Below are 21546 nucleotides of genomic sequence, written 5' to 3' on the forward strand. Positions count from 1 at the left end.
ACACCAGATCCGAGCTGCGTCTGCAACCTACAACACAGCTCATGGCAACACCAGATCCTTAACCCACTGAGCAAGCTCAGGAACCGAACCCACAACCTCATGGTTCCTCGTCGGATTTGTTGCCACTGTGCCATGACGGGAACTCCCAAGGTGTGTTGGATTTTTACTTGACTAAGAAACCTCACATATTTTCAAACACACATAACCCAAAAGGACCTCAATATCTGATAAAGATCTTTTCCTTCTGTTAAAAGGTGCACCTGGCCCTGTGAGTCTCTAAATTCCAATCTCAAGCCCCTCCCTGCCTGCACCTTCCACCTGCCACATCTCCTTGGCTTTTCAGGAGGGCTTCATGAAGTGGCACTGCCTCCCTCCTGGGTGAGGATTCACCCCACTTTTTTCAATACTGCCACCCCAGTATGAAGTGGAACCCTAGGAAAGAGTTGTTCTTTTTAGCAGAATAAATATTTAATTCGGTTCCACTTGCACTTAGTATGGCCTGCATGATAGTTAATTTCAGATGTAACTCAGATGTTGACAGCAATCATCCTGCCCCTGACTGGACAACACTTCCTCAGCTCCTAGCGCCTCCCTCTCTGCCAACATCCCAATAGGTCCCACAAGGTCTCAGTATTCCCTGGAGAGCAGTGAGCACTGCACTGTCACTTGTCTCATGGGATCCATTTCTCTGTCTCCCACTTAGGCCTGATCTGGGCTGTCATCTGTCACATATCCACTATTTTCTACCTCAAGTAATCACTGACCCAGGCTTACGGTAGAAGGTACACATTTTATGGAAGTGAAAGAATCCCACAAGTGCCAAATGTATTCTTTTTTGTTTGGGGGAACTGTCTTTTTAGGGTCACACTCACAGCATATGGAGGTTCCCAGGCTAGGGGTCGAATCGGAGCAACATGGGATCTGAGCTGCATCTATGACCTACACCACAGCTCATGGCAACACTGGATCCTTAACCCACTGAGTGAGGCCAGGGATTGAACCTGTGTCCTCATGGATACTAGTCAGGTTTGTAAACCAATGAGCCATGATGGGAATTCCTGCCAAACTTGTTCTTAAATGTCCTTTTGGGGAGTTCCCGTTGTTGCGCAGTGGTTACTGAATCCAACTAGGAACCATGAGGTTGAGGGTTCGATCCTGGCCTTGGTCAGTGGGTTAAGGATCCGGCATTGCTGTGAGCTGTGGTGTAGGTCACAGACGCGGCTCAGATCCTGCGTTGCTGTGGCTCTGGTGTAGGCCAGCGGCTATAGCCCCAGTTGGTCCCCTAGCCTGGAACCTCCATATGCCGCGGGAGCAGCCCTAGAGAAGGCAAAAAACAAAAACAAAAACAAAAACAAAGGTCCTTTTGGTCCCTGGCTGGACCAGGTATGTTGATTCTTCTCTCCTTTTCCCACTTCTTCAAGATTTCCTCCCATCCCTACCCGCCATCACCCCCCGACCCCATCCCCCCACCCACACACACACACACCACACTGCAAGGGTTCCAAATTCCTTTCCTTCTAGACTGCTGAGCAATACCACAAACACTTCACACTCTCCTCTTCGAAGTACAACATCAGCCATACAGAGTAAAACCCTCCATCGTGGCCAGCACTTCTAGGGAACCCATAATGCATTCATCATTCAAATTACCAGAATTTAAATCCAGTCACCACCACATCTTAAGGGGGCAATAAAAATGTCCACAAATTTTTTTAAGATGTTCCAGGTAGTGGAATCAAGACCCTCTAAGAAAAACAGTATATATTTCTAAGTTGATTTGTTCACCATCCGAGATTTTTGAAAGAGTGGCATACTCCTCACCTTCTCCTTCAAACTCTCCTCTGCGCTGGATAGGGTGTTCACAAAGCCTTCCAGGGAGCCAAGGAACTCCTGCCGAACACTGGATGCTTCTGGAAGCCCCTCGAGCTCACCCCAGCCATGGCTTGTGGCCTTGAGAGCTGGAATGAAGATATCAGACAGCAGATGTCTCATGCTGTTGAGCAAGCCCCCGTCAGCCGTGTCCAGCATGTTGAAGCTCACCTCCTGGAAAACGATCGGGAGAACCTTACTGTAAAAACTATCTTTAGGAGTTCCCTTGTGGTGCAGAGGGTTAAGGACCCAACATTGTCACTGCAATGACTCCCGTTGCTGATGTGATACGGGTCAATCCCCAGCCCTGGAACTTCCACATGCAGTGGGTGTGGAAAAAAAAAAAAAAAAACTATCTTCCGCTGCAACCTAGCTACTGAGTCATTTCTGAATGCTGTTCATTAACCAAATATCCTGTGGAATTAAATGAAAAATCAACCAAATGAGACAAGGAAAGGCTGTTTATTCAGGGAATGTCTTCCTTGGGATAGCATGGGCGTCGGCCACCATCACCTGAATTTCAGCAGAGACTCAAAAACAGGCAGGAGCTGTGGGAAAGCTCCCTTGAGCAACACAGGGGTTATGGGCCCCCACCCTCCTCTCAGTCAGAAAATCTGAGTATAACTTAGAGTTGTCCCTCCATATCCACGGTCCCTTATCCCTGGTTCTGCATCCTCAGATTTAACCAACCACAGACCATACAGAACTACAGCATTCACTACAGAAAAAAAAAATCCACGTATAAATGGACCCACACAGTTCAAATCTGTGTTTTTCAAGAGTATATCCACTTTGTGTGTGTGTGTGTGTGTGCGTGTGTGTCTTTTTAGGGCTGCACCAGCAGCATATGGAGGTTCCCAGGCTAGGGGTCTAATCGGAGCCGTAGCTGCCAGCCTATGCCACAGCCATGGCAACCAGGGATCCAAGCTGCATCTTCGACCTACACCACAGCTCACAGCAACGCTGGATCTTTAACCCACTGAGCGAAGCCAGGGATCAAAACTGTGTCCTCATGGATACTAGTTTCCAGTGAGCCACAACGGGAACCCCAAGAGTATATCCACTTTAATAAATCTTATTTTAAGTATAAGAAATTTGCCATTAAGTAAATTTAATTAATTTAAAATTAATTTAAAAATAATTGTTTTAAATTACTTAATTAAAAAATAAGTAAAAATTATGTATGGGAGATTCTTCTTAAAAGACCTGAGTTCCCTTGGAGCCACTGCAGGTTAAGGATCTGGCTTTGTCACTGCTGTGACTGGAGTTGCAACTGTGCTGTTCATGCCACAGGCTCAGCCAAAACAAGCAAACAAAAATATATTAAAAAATAAAAATTTTTTTAAAAAGGAAAGACCTCACTGTTTTACACATATACACAAACACACACACAATGTTGTATCAATTTTTGTTAATAAGTTGAATATTAAGTACCCTTACTTAACAGATTTAAACGACATATCCTCTTAATTGCTTGCTTTAAGTGCTTTTAAAATTCTTCTTTGGAATTTGAAAGAGAATGGATGTGTGTATATACATAACTGAATAACTTTGTTGCACAGTAGAAATTATCACCACCAGAGTTCCCGTTGTGGCTCAGGGGGTTAAGAACCCAATTAGATTCAAACTATTGCCTTTGGAATGGATAAGCAATGAGATCCTGCAGGATAGCACTGGGAACTATATTTAGTCACTTGTGATGGAGCGTGATGGAGAATAATGTGAGAAAAAGAATGTATATATGTATGTGTGACTGGGTCACCTTGCTGTATGGTAGAAAATTGACAGAACACTGTAAACCAGCTATAATGGAAAAAAATAAAAATCATTAAAAAAAAAAAAAGAGGAGTTCCCGTCGTGGCGCAGTGGTTACCGAATCCGACTAGGAACCATGAGGTTGCGGGTTCGGTCCCTGCCCTTGCTCAGTGGGTTAACGATGCGGCGTTGCCGTGAGCTGTGGTGTAGGTTGCAGAAGCGGCTTGGATCCCGCGTTGCTGTGGCTCTGGCGTAGGCCGATGGCTACAGCTCCGATTCTACCCCTAGCCTGGGAACCTCCATGTGCCGCAGGAGCGGCCCAAGAAATAGCAAAAAGACAAAAAAAAAAAAAAAAGAACCCAATTAGTATCCATGAGGATGCAAATTCGATCCCAGGCCTCACTCAGTGGGTTAAGGATCCATGAGCTGTGGTATAGGTTGAAGACGCAGCTCTGATTTGACCCCTAGCCCAGAAACTTCCATATGCTGCAGGTCCGGCTCTAAAAAGAAGGAAAAAAAAAAAAAGAAATTATCACAACCTTGTAAATCAACTATACTTCAATAAAACTTTAAAAAATAAAATAAAATATAATACTTCTTTGAAAGTAGTTTTAAATATTAAAGACACAACGGATGTCTCCCTACGAAGGGATCTGAGTAACTGGAGATAAAGGACCGTCATTGCCCCTTACCCGATGGATGTTCTCAGGGGTGATGGCCCTGGAAGGGTTGATCCTGATGAAGAACACACAAACCCCAGTCAGAGCAACATCTTTTCCCTCGGTCACGAACACCTTAGGTTTTTTAGTCTTTCCAGAAATAGGATTTACTCCTCCCAGAGAGCCAAGTTGTCCTACAAATGCAAAAGAATGTTAGTTTACGGAAGCTATTTACAGTTCTTGTGGTCCACCTCTTAGAAGGAAGTCTCCTTGTTAAAATATTGTCCTGTTGACTCACCCATGAGCCCTAGAAGCTCCACCACTTGGACAACCTCTAGCCTGAGCCCTAAAGGGATCTCAAAGGATCTGCTTTGGAGTTCCCACTGTGGCGCAGGAGGATCAGCAGTGTCTCTGCAGCACAGGCCTTGCTCAGTGGGTTAAGGATCTGGCGTTGCCAAAGAGCTGCAGTGCAGGTTGCAGACGAGGCTGATCCTGTGTTGCTGTGCAGCTCCGATTCAACCCCTAGCCTGGGAAATTCCATATGCCACAGTGCAGCCCTAATTTAAAAAAAAAAAAAAGAAAGCAAGAAAGAACCATATGATCCTCTCTCTCTGCAAACACCAACCTTCAGAGGCCCCTGCTGCAGGGCGGTGGCGAGGGGGGCGGATGGGAGGAACCAAGAGTGAAGGAAATTTAATTTTGGATCAATTCGTTTTGATCAACTGGATATTTATAGTTTCTCAATTGAGATTGTGTTTGTAACTGGAAGCAACCATAGGAGTTTTTCTTATCTAAGAATATCCAGAAAAGTCATGGGGTTGTCTGAATTTCATTCCAAGGTCAGAAGAAAAGCTACTTCTACTGAAAAAGGTTTAAAGGGAAAGTGGGGAACAAAACCGAGCTTGCATTGATGTTTACATCCCGTGAAACCTTCTTGTTTGACATAAGGTTCACACACAAAGGCTAGCTTCACCCAGTACAAAGCTCATGAGTGAACTTAGCATTCACCTGAGCTTAAGTTTTGTACTCTAGGAGAGAATTCGAAATTTCTATCTTGTTTTGATTTTTCACTCAAAATGTAACGCCTTTTCTAAACACAAAATATCAAACAGATAATGTCGGGAAAATGCCAGTCACTTAGAATATGCATGCATAATTTCCTCAGTTTTTAAACAACAAAAAAAGCATGATCATAATCTATGCCAAGAGAAATAACTATATTTCCTTTCTTCAAAAGGTCATAAAAGGACTGCATATGATATCATAATAGCTTTGTTTATGTCCCTAGTTTGGTTTTAAAATTATATTAATTCACATTAAAGCAAAATGGGATATGCCAGTTGAAGCTACACAAAATTTGCAAGTTTTTCTTAAGCGAAAATGACTAAACTTGTCATTCAATATTATACATCTGAATCAGAGTAGAAAATAAACATGATGTAATATTTAACTGGAAAATTCCTGTTATGCTTATTGGCAACGATTCCTATGTTAAAAAGACATATAGGGAGTTCCCAGTGTAGCTCAGCAGTAGCAAACTTGACTAGTATCCATGAGGATATGGGTTCAATCCCTGGCCTTGCTTAGTTGTTTAAGGATCCAGAGTTGCCGTGATCTGTGGTGTAGGCTGGCAGCTGCAGGTCCAATTCAAGCCCTAGCCTGGGAACCTCCACATGCCACTGGTTCAGCCCTAAAAAGCAAAAAAAAGAAAAAAGACATAGAGAAAAAATAGATGCCTAGAAGTTCTAGAACATAACTGCAAAGAATGAACTAACATGCAAGGAAAGGAAGTCTCAAAACATAAATTATTGTTCTCCAGTTACAACACAGCCTGAAAAGGAAGACAAAATATCCCAGATTAAGTTAGAACCACTAGGCTACACTATCTGTCTTTCGCTTGAGGTAGAAACAGAATATGTTCCACTGGGGCCCACCCACCTACACCTCACCAATCCCCCACCTGTTCTCCCCGCCACCCCCCCAGGCCCCAGGGTACAAGTCAGTGATCACAGTGGCCCTCTGCTTTATGCCATCCTTGGACAGGTCTAATGACACATTTCTGGGTTATGTCACATCAAATGTGGATACCTGTTTCTGCTACCTCCACATCCTGATGGTAAAACATGAGGTGACGGAGACCTCCAGCAGCAAAAAGCTGATCAATTCTTTCAATCTGAGAAAAAGGAAAGACAAGGTAATGACTTTGTTCTGATTCAGAAACCAGGTTTAAATCAGCATTTACTATCACCTTTCTTATTCAGACAAGAATGCAGCTTACGCAAACCAAATAGAAGGGATTTTTTTTTACATAAAAACTACAAAAGAATAAACATCTTACCATAGTAAATTAAATTCAGAGAAGTGATTCGACTCATCATAAAAATATTTGCTACATATGCACATTTGAAAAGAGACTTTCTCTGCATATTGGCTAATTTCCTAAAGTGCTGAGCTATTATTAAAGGCATATATAAATATAGATGAGTGTTCCACTTTCACTCAGATGCAGATCAGAAAGAGAGAACAAACCTTTCAAAACCCAGTCTAACACACTATAGATAAGTAATATTAAATTCTAATAACTATTAAATTCTAATAAATATTAAATTCTAATAATTCTAATAACCACGGAAATCTGCCATGATGAGAACATATATGACTACATATACTCCACCCTATAGCAACTTAGCCCCATCCATGAGGTCTACCAACTGGCCTGCTGCCACTGGAAGCACTTCTTTAAAACAGTCAATAGGCCAATTTTGAATTCCAATAGGAAGATAAATGACAAAATCTACATACCCATTGGGATGACTCCTGTCAATAAACCAGAAAATAACCAATGTTGGTGAAGATGTGGAAAAACTGGAACCCAGTCAGAGGGAATGCGAAATGGTGCAGCTGCGGTGGAAGACAGTACGGCAGCTTCCCCCAAAAAATTAACAATCAAACTATTATATTAGCCAATTCTACTGAAACAGAGCAGGACCCTATGGTCCTTCCCCTGCCCTCACCTCCCCCCCCATGTCCCCTGCCTGCCTTTTGTCTGCAGAAAAAATTTTAGCCAAAGAATAAGTTTAATCAGAGAAGTGATAAAATGTAGAAACAAAGGAAAGCAGTGAAACAGGACAAAATAATAAAGTTTAGTGACCAAAAAGCCAAGGACTTTTAGTTCCTCCTCAAGGGCTATGAATAATATTCTGAGCCATAGCCTTTGAGCTGTCTTGTAGGCACTGAAACCCTTACCTACCAGGTGGAAGACGTTAACTACATGAAGAACAGACTGTAGCCATGACATGAGCCGCCACAATTCTGAGAACTCACCTCACATAAATGGAAACAACCCCCCACTCCCGGGGCCTGAAGATTAACTGCACTTAACACAATCAAGATGATGCTGTTCAGACCATCGCATGACCAATTTCAAGGTGAGTGTCAGAGCTAACTGTGCTGTTTCGGCATGTAGCCCTCCTTCCATCCATACACCCCTAAAACTCCCCTTTAAAAGGTCTTGCACACTGATAGTCAGCGGGGGGGAGGTGGCCTTTGGGCACAAGTCCATCCTCTCCCCACCCCAGTTGCTGGCCTCCAGAATAAAGCAAAATTTCCTTTCTACCAGCCTTGCCTCTTTAATGGCTTTAGAGCAGCGAACAGCCAGACCCCACTCTTGGTAACACTATTTCTAGGTATCAAAAGAATCAAAAGCAGGGTCTTAAAGAATCAAAAGCAGGGTCTTGAAGAGATATTTGCACACCCATATTCAAAGCAGAATTATTCATAATAGCCAAATGGTGGAAGCAGCCCAACTGTTCATCAACAGACAAATAAATAAATAAAATGTGCTGGAGTTCCCGTCATGGCTCAGCAGTTAACAAACCCGACTAGCATCCATGAGGACGTGGGTTCAATCCCTGGCCTTGCTCAGTGGGTTAAGGATCCGACGTTGCCAATGAGCTGTAGTGTAGTTTGCAGACATGGCTCGGGTCCCACATTGCTGCTAGGCCTGTGGCTATAGCTCTGATTCGACCCCTAGCCTGGGAACCTTCATACACTGTTGGTATGGCCCTAAAAAGACAAAAAGACAAAAATAAATAAATAAATAAATAAATAAATAAATAAAATATGGTATATACATATGATGTAATATTATTCAGCCTTTAAAGAGAGAAATTTTGACCCATGCTATAGCATGGATGAACCTTGAAAACATCTTGCTAAGTGAAACAAGCCAGTCACAAAAAGGCAAATATTGCAGGATTCCACTTATATGATGTATCTAAAGTAGTCAAACTCATAGAAACAGAAAGTAGGCCAGGGGATGGCTCATTTGCCTAGGGAGAGGGGAGAATTGAAGTTGTTGTTTAAAGGACAAAGTTTATTTTATTTGCAAAATAAAAAGCTTTGTAGATTGGTTGCACAACAATGTGAATGTACTTAACACTAGCAAACTATACACTTAAAAATGATTAAGATGATAAATTTTATGTCGTGTATATTTTGTAATTTAAAATAAAATTTTTGGAGTTCCCATCAGGCCTCAGGAGAAACGAACCTGACTAGTATCCATGAGGATGCAGACTAGTAACCCCTGGCCTTGCTCAGTGGGTTAAGGATCCAGCATTGCCATGAGCTGTGGTGTAGGTCGAAGACGCAGCTCGGATCTGGCCTTGCTGTGGCTGTGGTGTAGGCCAGCAGCTACAGCTCTGATTCGACCCCAAGTCTGGGAACTTCCATATGCCCATGGTGCAGCCCTTAAAAAAAAGACAAATAATAAATAAAATAAAATATTTAAAGGATAAAATATAGCCTGAAAATTTAAGTGTGAGGGAAACAAGCCCCCTTCAACTTCTACCATGTTAAAAAGAAAACCATCATACATAGGTAAGAGCAAGTTGTCCTGCTTTCTTCATTACATTTTTTTGATTGAAGATGCCAGGGGGATGAGTAGGATGCACTCATCGAGATTAACTTTCAAGTCAAGAATGTGGCGGGAAGGTACTTCCATCACGGCCAATATTAACACTCCTGCCCCTCTAGGACCTCAGGCTCTGTAAGACTGAGCCAGGAAAATATCTTTAAGCCTCTGGGTTCTGACATTTCTGAGTCCTGAATGTGACTCAGAGTTTGCCTTGGAATGCCTACACTTTGGAAATTTCGTTCACTTATTCCGCTTGCATTCTTTCTCTAAGACTGAATCAGCTCTGCGAATTTCTATGCCTCCATTGTGGGGGAATAATATTATCTACAGTCCTGGTATTATGATGATTAACTGGGATAATAGATAATAATCAATGTTAGCTATGAGGAGGAGGAGAAAGAGAAAAGGATATTTTGTCAATTCCTAATTGATTCATTCTGTAGTTTAACTATTGTAGTGTTATCCACCCCTAATTGTTCCACTGACTCCAATCAGCCCTACCCAAGTGGCAGAGCAGGAAGGGACAAAGCCAGCAGAGAGCTGGAGCCAGCTCCATCAGACACACGACAGCCAACTGATCACAGCTCTTCCCAGCTCATGTTTAGTAAATTATGTGGGTAGTTTGGACTCAGCCATGGTGGGAATATTTATACCACAGATCAGCAAATGTTCAAACTAGTGCCTCCCCTCCACCCCCTTGCCCAAAACTAGTGGTTAAACATTTACGACCTATCACTGACAATGTGACATCCCTGTCAATGAAAAGCACCTCCTTCCTTCCCTTTCTTTATTTCTTTTTTTATGCCTAATAAGTTAAAAAAAAAAATTAGGAAACATTACAGGGCTCCTGGTATGTCTTCCTTTTTGCCCAGGAAACTAAATCATCCTCTGTTTTGGTCTCCCCCATCCAAGATCAAATCACCAGCGGAATCATCCCTCCTAAGCTCTGGCAGGAAATCACGGCAGAATGTGGAAGTCAAGGTCAGGAACAAAAGAAATCAGATTCAGCTTCCAAACGAAAGTCAAAGCCAGAAAACTATGGCACAATTCAATCTTCTTGGTTACAACAAGATAAACTTTAACAAAAAGAAAGAAAGAAACAAACAAAGAAAGAAGGAAAAAAGGTGAGTCAGCAGCAGATAGGAGATTTAGCTCTCCAACATCAAGTTCAAAAATGGCACCTTATCCCAGCTCCACTGGATGGTGAGAGCTGCAGACACCACTGTCAGAATCAAACAGCAGTTTTAAGGACCCCATTCAACATGGGGCTGGAGAGCCCTAAGCTCATTGTGTCACCACCTGTACGGACTCAGAACGGAGTCCCGTCCATGTTAAAACAGACACCCTCCCCTAAGGCCCAGCACAGGCCCTGCCATTGGCCCCTCTGTGCCCGCCATGATCAAGGCAGTGAGAATTCAAATGCATCGCACCTGATTCCCCTCGAGAATGGCATCTTCCACTTCAGTTTTGTTCAGATCCACGCAGGACGCTACAATCCCAAACAAGTAGTCGTGTCTGCCATCCAAACGCGCACGCTTGGCCTCCTTCTCTTCCTTCAGTCTTTGCTACAAGAAGGGAATGAAAATGTTAGATGGAAAAGGCTGTTCACAAGTGGATTCATTTTGCAACAATTTCCTTCTATTGCCGTTTTTTCATGTCTTAGGTATTCAGAAAACAGCTCAGTGGAGCCGGTTTTTATGCACTATCTTCTATTTTTAGAAATTGTTATTTCTATAAAAATAAGATGTGCTGATTGTTTTGAAATTACATAACACAGGTAAGCCAAAAGAAGAAATAAAAATCACCTGCCAACCAAACAGTACTACTGTTAACATTTTGTTTTAAATCTTCACAGACTTATTTTTACGCATGTATAAGCATTTGACAGGTACACACCAAAAAAAAAAAAAGATCCCCATTTTTGTAAACATATTTTTCTACACTATTTCCTATGTTTATTGCTTGTCTACAGGTTAGTTACTGGTCCTAAAATTAACTTCTGAATACTGTTACTTACTTTTTACTTGTTGACTATTAATTCCAATAAAGCAAGTTCAACGTAACCATTTTCAGCAATTTGAAGTACATCTTTCCATATGTGCTCTGCTCATACAAACATATGTACACATTTCTTTGTTTATTTATTTTTAAGGCTGCAGCTGCATATATAAGTTCCCAGACTAGGGGTCAAATGGGAGCTGCAGCTGCAGGCCTACACCACAGCCACAGCAACGCCAGATCCAAGCTGCATCTTCCACCTCCACCACAGCCTGTAGTAAGTAACACTAGATCCTAAACCCAATGGGCAAGGCCAGGGATCAAACCTGCATCCTCTTGGACACTATGTCAGGTTCTTAACGCAATGAGTCACAATGAGAACTCCCTAAATTTCTATTTATATTATACTATAAAATGTTTCCTATATTTTTCCCTTGGGCTCCAGATCCACATTCCCAGTGGTCTGTCATTCCCAAGCTCTGGGAGTGCCACCACAATCCACCTGCCTGGCCCTCCTGCCTCCAGGCTTGCATCACTCCAAACCACTTTCACCAGATGACTGATGTTCTGATGCAGCACAGACAACCAAACACCTCTCCTGATCTGAAACTCTTTAGTAACTCTCAGTGGACTTCGGATAACGTTTATACATTCTAAGATATTTTATGAGCTGACTTCCTTCTCATTTCCTAGTATGCCTTCGTAGTTCTTTGTAGTTCAGCCCTCCGGCCTGCCTTGTGGTTTCCAGAATTGCTGTACTTGGCTATGGTTTTTGGCCCCTGCATGTGCAGAAATGCCTATATCCCAGGGAGTCTGGTCAACTTGGTTTCAGCGCTAGGCTCAAACGACCTCTTCCTAAAAGTTTTCCTGCATCTCTACGCCCTCCCAACCTTAGCCCTGGGCTAAAGGGAGGATCCTCCGTTTTGCTCCTTCTCTGAAGACCCACTAACACCCCTGCATAAATACGATGCCCCCATAGCAGCCACAACGCCCAACCAGGCTGTGAGTTTTCTTGAGGTCGCTGAGTAGTGTCGACCTCTATAGTGCTCATACACATTTAGGGTTTGCTGAACACAAGAAAGATCCAGAGGGATTACCTTTCCTGTTCCTAGTAGGAGCTACTGGTTAGCGGTAGAGAGAGTACACTTAATTCAAAACATGAATTTGAAGTTGAATATCCACCAATGGTAAAATGGTACATCCATATTGTTAAGTATTTTGCAGCTGTTACACAGGTTGGAATAGTCTGTGTTAAACTAAAAAGAAGTCTTCAATGTATTACTTTTTGGGGGGATGGGGGTTGCACCTGCAGAATGTGGAAGTTCTGGGGCCAGGGATCAAACCCAAGCTACAGCAGTGACAATGGTCAGATCCTTAACCCGATGAGCCACCAGGGAATTTCTTTGATGTGTTATTAGAGGAAAAATACAACAAATAGTCATGATGGGCCAGATCTTTCCTGTAATTGCAGCTCTCTAACCCACTGAAAGATGGACTCTATTTCTCTTCCTCTTGAATCTGGCTGGCCCTGTGACCAGTTTTCACCAGAAGAATGTGGGAAGAAATGAGACTGTAAAACCTCCTAGACTAGTCCTTAAGAAACTTCAGCTTCTGTCTTTGCACTTGAGAACACATCTTGGAACCCAGCCACCACGCTATGAGAAGTCCAAACCACATCAGGAGACCACATGGGGAAAAACCAAGGCATCCTGGTTGACGCGCCCAGCCAGTCTCCTAGCTGACACCCCAACATCAACTTTCAAACTACCCTGGACATTCCAACCTAGTAAGCCCACAAATGACTGCAACCCAGCCAATGCCATATGATACGGAACACCCAGCTGAGCCCAGTCACCCACGGAATCAAGACAGATAGCACAGGAGTTCCCCTCGTGGCACAGCGGCGGAACAAATCCAACTAGGAACCATGAGGCTGTGGGTTCGATCCCTGGCTGCGCTCAGTGGGTTAAGGATCCGGCATTACCATGAGCTGTGGTATAGGTTGAAGACGTGGCTTGGATCCTGCATTGCTGTGGCTGTGGCGTAGGCTGGCAGCTATAGCTCTGATTGGACCCCTAGCCTAAGAACCTCCATTTGGCATGGATACAGCCCTAAAAAAAAAAAGACAGATAATACATAGCTGTCAAGAGATAACAGACAATGGATAGTAGTTAAGCCATTAAGTGAGCTTCGCTACACAGCAATAGATCACAGAGTAATCCTTGTTAGAATAATTTCATTGGCTGGACAGAAAGCAAATGGATGCAGACTTGAGAAAAAAAAAAGAAGGATTGGGAAAAGAGAAATGTAAAGGTACTGAATATAAACTACTCTGCCTAGAATCTAGATTATAAAGGAAAATGATGTGGTACTAGTAGATGGGGGAATTTAAAGTCAAAGGAGAATATTTTTTTAAGATACGGAAGACTTAAGAAAAATAAAGAGGAAAAATCTGGGGACTTCAGAGTGATTGAAAGGCCCTAGATAATTTACATTCGTTTTCCCAAACCTGAAGGAACTGACTGGGAGAAGTGCTTGAGGGTGGGAGTGGGGGTGGAGGAGGAGGGAGAGGTTAAGGTTTAAAAAATAAATAAATAATCTACCTACGTTCTTGTTATTTCCCTAAATAAGGAACTAACACTGGTCCTAACACAAAGTATACATGCCATAAACATCAAAGAGAAGTAAATTTATTTTATTTTTTTATTTGTTTGTCTTTTGAGGACTGCACCTGCAGCATATGGAGATTCCCAGGCTAGGGGTCTAATCGGAGCTGTTGCTGCAGGCCTACACCACAGCCACAGCAATTCAGGATCCAAGCCATGTCTGTGACCTACACCACAGCTCACGGTGATGCGGGATCCTTAACCCACTGAGTGAGGCCAGGGATCAAACCCACAACCTCATGGTTCCCAGTCAGATTCATTTCCACTGAGCCACGACGGGAACTCCAAAGAGAAGTAAACTTAAATCTCTTTTCAGCAGTGGCTAAAACCAGGAAAATGTCCTGTTCTTTGACTGTTTTCCACGTTCTTGGCAGGGAGGATAAAAAGGTTTTTCTCAAAGTGACCTTTGTGGGTTTGTACTAAATGGCTTCAGCAGCTTGAAGACTCGGTGGGCACCCAGGGGAGTCAGGAGTCCAGGAACAAATCAATAACTTGAAAAGATGGCAAATGCCATGTAGCCAAAAAGAAACTAAAAACCAAGAGCTTCCATTGTGGCTCAGCACATAAAGAACCGTGCACAAACTGCCCGTGCGGATGCAGCTTTGAGCCCTAGCCACTCAATGGGTTAAAGATCCAGCATTGCCCCAAGTTTCAGCCTAGGTCACAGATGAAGCTTGGATCCTGTGTTGCTGTGGCATGTGGCTGTGGCGTAGTCCTGCATCTGCAGCTCCAATTCAACCCCTAGCCTGGGAACTTCCACATGCTGCAGGTGCGGCCCTGAAAAAAAAGAAAAAATTAATTAAAAAAAGAAAGAAATTAAAAACTAGGAGTTCCCGTCGTGGCGCAGTGGTTAACGAATCCAACTAGGAACCATGAGGTTGCGGGTTCGGTCCCTGCCCTTGCTCAGTGGGTTAACGATCCGGCGTTGCCGTGAGCTGTGGTGTAGGTTGCAGACGCGGCTCGGATCCCGCGATGCTGTGGCTCTGGCGTAGGCCGGTGGCTACAGCTCCGATTCGACCCCTGGCCTGGGAACCTCCATATGCTGCGGGAGCAGCCCAAGAAATAGCAACAACAACAACAACAACAAAAAGACAAAAAGACAAAATAAATAAATAAATAAATAAAAATAAAAACTAGAGAACCAAAACATCAGGATGTAAACCAACGGAAGGCTTCCAAAGAATATAGAAACTTCTATAAGATTCTGCCATGGCAACACATTATACTAGGACCCGATTTTATAGGATTCCAAAGGAAAAATTATATATGTTTTAGTGGAGGAAAGGAGAAACTGGCCTCTAGAACAGAACACTAATTATTTTATTATTACTTAAATACCACAGAGGAAAAAACTTCCAAAGCAATTTTATATATACAAAGCAAATTATCAATGCATTTTTAAAGTAAATGTTTTCAGAGTGGTATTTAAAAGCATGTTAAGGAGTTCCCATCGTGGCTCCGGGGAAACAAATCTAATAGACACAAATGTTTTCAATGAAAAAAAACTTGAAATAATTCTGTTTACATTACTGACTTATTGAAAAAAATACAGCTCAGGAGTTCCCGTCATGGCTCAGTGGTAACGAACCCAATTCGTGTCCATGAGGACGCAGGTTCAATCCCTGACCTCGCTCAGTGTGTTAAGGATCCGGCATGGCCATGAGCTGTGGTGTAGGTTGCAGAGGAGGCTCGGATCTGGTGTTGTTGTGGCTGTGGTGTAGGCCAGCAGCTATAGCTCCGATTCGACCCCTAGCCTGTGAACCTCCATAGGCCAGGGTTGTGGCCCTAAAAAGACAAAAAATAAAAATAAAAGCATGTTAAGTATTGAATGTGTTCTTGAACAAACTGATTATTCTATCTCCTAATGACAGGTAATATGAAGTAAACCCAGTGCCATGTAGATGAAAGAGCACAGTGTTTGTCTACTTCTACTTCCGTTACCTTAGTCTAAGGTATCCTGGTACAGTGGGGGCCTTATTATTTTACTACAATGACAGAAAAGTCAATAATGAAAAATAAATATTTGGTGATTGGATCAGGGCATTGTCAGTCCCTAAACTTAAACCTGCAGCTTCCTGGCTGCCAGGGAACTGCAAGCAGCAAAGAGTCAGATGACCAGTTGGAAGTGCGTAGTCCTGATGGCCTTTGAAACATCTAGGACACTTGGAAAGAGAGGGAAAACTGGGATGACAAAGGCAAAAGGCAAACTATGGAATTTTTTTTCTAAGAATCACATGAAAATTGTTTGGCATTGCATGAGCAAGCACCAACTGATGAGGTGAGAAGGATGGCCAGAAACCTATTCAATATCCAAGGAAATCTATAACAGTATTTAAAACATTTCTCCAAATTGGTGACAAGAAATATTACTATCATCTTGGAATGAAAGAGGGACTCCCATGTTACCCCCCAATAAACAAGGGCTGACTTCAAGGTGGGGCAATGTCAAGTACACAAATGAGCCATGGTGGCAGAGTGGGGTCCAGCCCCAGCACCACCACTATTCTAAGACCTCGATACTGTCATTTAACCCTTCCAGGCTTCAGGGCCGGCAACTCCCAAATCAAAGTGTTGGACTATGAGGCAGCTAAGTTCCCTTCCTTGTCTAACGTTTGGGCTCCTTCTGGTTGCTTCAAAAGTTAATACAGGAGTTCCCATTGTGGCACAGTGGAAACGAATCCGACTAGGAACCATGAGGTTGTGGGTTTGATCCCTGGCCTCGCTCGGTGGGTTAAGGATCTGGCATTGCTGTGAGCTGTGGTATAGGTCACAGACGCGGCTCAGACCTGGTGTTGCTGTGGCTCTGGCGTAGGCCAGCAGCTATAGCTCCAATTAGACCCCTAGCCTGGGAACCTTCATATGCTGCAGGTGCAGCCCTAAAAAGACCAAAGACAAAAAAAAAAAAAGTTAATACAGACAAAAGACCAGAGATGTTAAAACACCAGTCCCAACAAAGACCCAATGCCATGAGCTTTCATACCAAAGCTCTGTGACTTCTTCTCATGACAAATCCATCCTTCCAATTTGTTTTAATATGCTAACCTTTGCCTTTAACTCTATAGAACCAAACCCAGGTCCACTTGTTCATGAACATAAACTGTGCATGAACTAACTACACACATTTCATTTTGGCTTCAGGTTATAATCCCCAACTCCATGAGTTACCTCATCTACAAAATGCAGGTGGAAGTCCAAACTTGAAAGGTATGTGCAAAGATTAAACTGGGTACAGTCTTAGGATAATACTAAGACAATCATCACAAGAATTAAAATGGCACGACAAAGACTTTGACCCTGGACATCAAAATTCAGGTGACAAAACAAAACCTCTTAATCATGACTTTTTTCATTGTACAAATGTTTAAAATTCCCTCCATTTTTAGAAAGGCTCGTCTTGTCGGCAGCTTTCTCTCATATCCAGGCCCACCCCACAGATGTTACTGGCAACCAGAAGTGGATGGTGGATAGGGCTGTCAGGTCTTCCGGCCCCTTTGTGGCTGAGCAAGGACATCCTTGCCCCTGACCCTCCTGAAGGTATCAAGATACACATTGCTCTCTTTACCCTGGTTGCTTGCTAACTGTGGATCTGCTAATCATCATTTATTTACTGTGCACAGGTTTGTCACAAAAGCCTTATGAAGCAGACATTGTTATTTCCACACAAGGAAATCAAGACAATTTTCCCAAGAGCACACTGCTAAGTAAGTCACGGGGCTGGACTTCAAGCGCTGGTGTGTCTGCAGGGCCAGGCCAAGACCTGGTGTGTTCCAGGCAACTGGAATGTTCTATCCATTCAAATTGGTATTCTACAAACGTTCTTTTCTCTAAATTTCTCTAAATTTGCGCAAGGGTTCTCTAGGGGACTCTTGGGAAGAGACCCCATTTGCACTGCATGGGTTATAGAAGAAGTTGTGGGTGGAGACTGGAGTTAACTGGCACCATTTTCTGAGTTATACTAGTAATATTTTAGTGCCAGGATGGATTGGTGCCTAGCTGGTTTCCATCTGGCATGCCCAGTGTCCAACTTGCCCACTGCACTCCTGCGTCTCAGCAAAGTGAAAGCCCCACCCCATCCTCAGGACTCAGGCTTCCCTGCCTGGCAGCCTGGGCTCCATGCTTCCCCCAGTCCTTGCTGGACAACTTCACTTTTACCTACGTCATACCGTTCATGCAAGGTCCTCATATGATGCCTTTGCACAGTGAAGAGTGTGGGGCAAGGAATAGGTGCTACAGTCAAATATATATAAAAAAAGTTTTTCTAGGCAACACAACTAGCCCCATTGCAGGTCTGAGTCTGAGAAAGAGATCTGTTTTCATGAGAGTCTGTTGCCTATTTTTGCATGATTTGCATTCCGTTTTTCAATTTGGGTGTTTTGTTCTCTTACATATATGAGTGTTTTTGTTTTTGTCTTTTTGCCTTTTTCTAGGGTCGCACCCATGGCATATGGAGGTTCCCAGGCTAGGGGTCTAATATGGGCTGTTGCTGCTGGCCTACACCACAGCCACAGCAACGCCAGATCTGAGCCGAGTCTTCAACCTACACCACAGCTCATGACAACTCCAGATCCTTAACCCACTGAGCAAGGCCAGGGATCAAATCTGCAACCTCACGGTTCCTAGTCATATTCGTCAACCACTGAGCAATGACGGGAACTCCTGTATATGAATGTTTATAGCCATGTAACAAACACAGCAGAGTATGACACAGATTTAAACCCCCACTGGAGATCACTGCAAATAATGTGGCGTCTACAGATTACAGCTGAAACTCCTTGTCTTAAATCACCAAAATAAATATCTCTGAGACAATTTCACTTTGGCTCTCAATATCAATCGCAAGCCAAGAGGTAATTAATCACCTGATGAAATAGTGCTAAAGAGGCCAAGGACATGGGTTTGATCATCTTAGGTCCATTAGCTTCACTTCACTCCATTTTGCCCAACTGTGGCTGAATCAGGGCAAATCCATGAGCAGAAGGCATAATTAGTCAAAGTGCATGCCTAGCTAAAATGTCTGGCTACTAGTAAAATATGTATTTCTTTTCCTTTTTTTTTTTTTTAAGGATACTCAAATGGCCCAGGCTGGTTTAATTCACTTGTCTGCCATCTATATAACCTGATCTTGCTTATCTTCTAAGGAGATAAAACAAATATCACCTGAATCTCATGATTCCCATAAGAGTATCACCTCCACAATTTTTATTTTTGTAATATTTCCAGTGCCCAGAACAGTGCCTGGCACCTAGCAGAGCCTCAACTAAGATCTCATCAGGGGATGATAAACCAAGTTTATCAGTTACAAGTCATTCTCAAGTAACTAAGGGCTGGAGCAAATTATTCTAGCTCCATGTGCGTCCATGATTGCAGGTGCAGAATTCAGTCAATAAGCTCTTGGGTCTTCCATGCTGTTATGAATCGTGCATAAAGCACTGCATGAAATTCCACCATTAGTATGGATTATAGCTCTCCTTCAACTCACAGCAAACATAACTAACCTCACTTAGCCTACATCCCATTTAAATGTGCTGAATTACAGAAACTGAGGGAAGCTGTTCTCCTATTCATTTCTACAAATGAAAGAGCCCTCTCTTTCATTCACCAAGTTAACCCAATTTCCATGTCTTCCAACAAAGAAAAGCCTCGCTTCTGGTCTTCCAGTAGTAACCCTCGGGGGCCGTTCTCTCTCCAGGGACTATGCTCTGAGATACTTCCTGGACCATCCAAACCTGCTCATTAATTGGCCAGAAGAGGCACAATGTAGCAACACCCCACTCCTAACTGTACTTGTCAAGGCTTCCTCCCCTTTTGTTTCCTAACTCCAGGTCGAGGACCACAGCTGCTGAGTTTTCGAGTTTTCACTGGACCTCCTTCCCGCATTAAGAGCACTTGAACAAAGTGGTTCCTGGAAGGAAAAGACACTCCAGGCTGGCTAATCCACTCACAGCAGGTGCTACAGAGCCATCCTCCTTTACTTAACAAGAGCCGCACTCCCCTCCACTGCAAAGAAGGAGCACTTAAACAGAGAAAGTCCCATCAATTTTCTTATGTCCTAAGAGTAAGTGCTAGAATCTTGTTTATTTAGGGCCCCTAAATCTCCCCATTCACCAGCTCCCTTATCTGTCATCCTTTCCAAGTAAAGAAAAGATCACTCTTTCTCTTTTACTACATGTAGATGTGACATCCAGGCTGACCCCAAACCTGCAGAAGGGGTATCCCCATCATTACCACCTCCTTCCCCCAACATTCTACCACCGACACCCTAACTTAGAATCATTCTCTACACACCAAATTCCTGGACCTGATCGAGGCCTAGTGGGCCCTCACGTGGTCATGTATTTTGTCTTTCCCCAACCCTACAAGGTTTTTACTCCAAAACCAGGAAGGCCTTTCTTGTGGAATTTCAGGAGTCCTCTGGCAGCAAGGGCCATATAATTCAAATGGTTTTCATGCATTTGCTACAAAAAATATATATATTTTATATACATACACATTTAAATATATTTATACAATATAATATATATACATAATATATAATATATATCCACATAATATATAATATATACACAATATGTATACACAATATATAATATATACACATAATATATAATATATACAAATAATATATATAATATATATACACAATATATAATATATACACATTATAATATATATACACATAAATATATAATATATACACATTAGTATATATTATATATACACATAATATATTATACACACTATAATATATATAATATATAATATATACACATAAATATTTGATATATATACATATAATATATAATATATATACATAATATATAATATACACACATAAATATTTAATATATAGTATTATACATATAATATATAACATACATAATATATACACATAAATATATATATAATGTCATCATTCACATTTATATGGCACAGGAGTGAAATTCCAAAACCTCCCTTATTCATCACAATCTCTGTGCTTTAAGTGGATGCTCATTAGAATCACATGGGAGATTTAAAATGCTGAGCACCTGCTTCCCACCTCTAAGAAACTCTGACTCCTCTTGTCCAGTGTCGGGCCCTGGCATTGGTATTTCCCAAAAGTTCCCTTGGCAGGCTCAGTGGCAGCCCAGCCTGAGAACCCTACTCCAAAGGAAAGCATTTTAAGACTTGGTCATGATTGACGAGTGCTACCAGGTTCTCACCTGAGGTAGAACCAAAAGTCCAAGGGCATAAATCTGGGCTCCTTGCAACTCTAGCCTTTTCTCCCTAGTCGTGCAAAAACTGACAAGAAGGACAAGTTTCAGCTGAACATCACGAGGCCCGAAAGTGCTCGTCCCTCTGTACTGAGGACACAGCACCTGGCACAACGTGAGCATTCAACAGATACTAGAAGAATGGATGGATTTTGCACCTAGAGTCACATTCTCCCAGGGTCTGGCTGTGATGTAATTTAAATATGGCTGTTCACTCATTCAGGCTCAGGAGTACTCAGCTAGGCATTCACAGGCATAACCCATCCCCTTCTCAGCTACATCCTAAAGCCATTCACCTGTCGCTCCAAGGAAACTGTTTGGACCTGTACCTGTGAAATGTGTTCATGGGGCCAAACACGTCTGGGCCTGATTAAGGTGATACTGAAACCGGTTTGGTTATTTTGCCAAAGAATAACAACACTGACATC

The 21546-nt window shown here is 42.7% G+C and overlaps 1 protein-coding gene across 3 annotated transcripts in view; it reads right to left on the bottom strand.

Annotated features, from left to right (window-relative positions):
- DNAH5 (dynein axonemal heavy chain 5) overlaps nucleotides 1–21546 on the bottom strand; it is a 319273-nt gene that overhangs the window by 228914 nt on the left and 68813 nt on the right. For all 3 annotated transcript variants that reach the window (XM_085001716.1, XM_085001717.1, XM_085001715.1), the window contains 4 exons: nucleotides 10632–10766; nucleotides 6372–6456; nucleotides 4317–4477; nucleotides 1822–2043 (listed from right to left, as the gene is read on the bottom strand). In XM_085001716.1, coding sequence (XP_084857842.1) covers nucleotides 1822–2043; nucleotides 4317–4477; nucleotides 6372–6456; nucleotides 10632–10766 — 603 coding nt within the window. The remainder of the gene's footprint in view (nucleotides 1–1821; nucleotides 2044–4316; nucleotides 4478–6371; nucleotides 6457–10631; nucleotides 10767–21546) is intronic.

Source organism: Sus scrofa, chromosome 16 (assembly GCF_054392235.1).
Source record: "Sus scrofa isolate SSC_HxYL_T2T_F1_AM1 chromosome 16, Sscrofa_HxYL_maternal_Yorkshire_Landrace_v2.0, whole genome shotgun sequence".
Taxonomy (NCBI): domain Eukaryota; kingdom Metazoa; phylum Chordata; class Mammalia; order Artiodactyla; family Suidae; genus Sus; species Sus scrofa.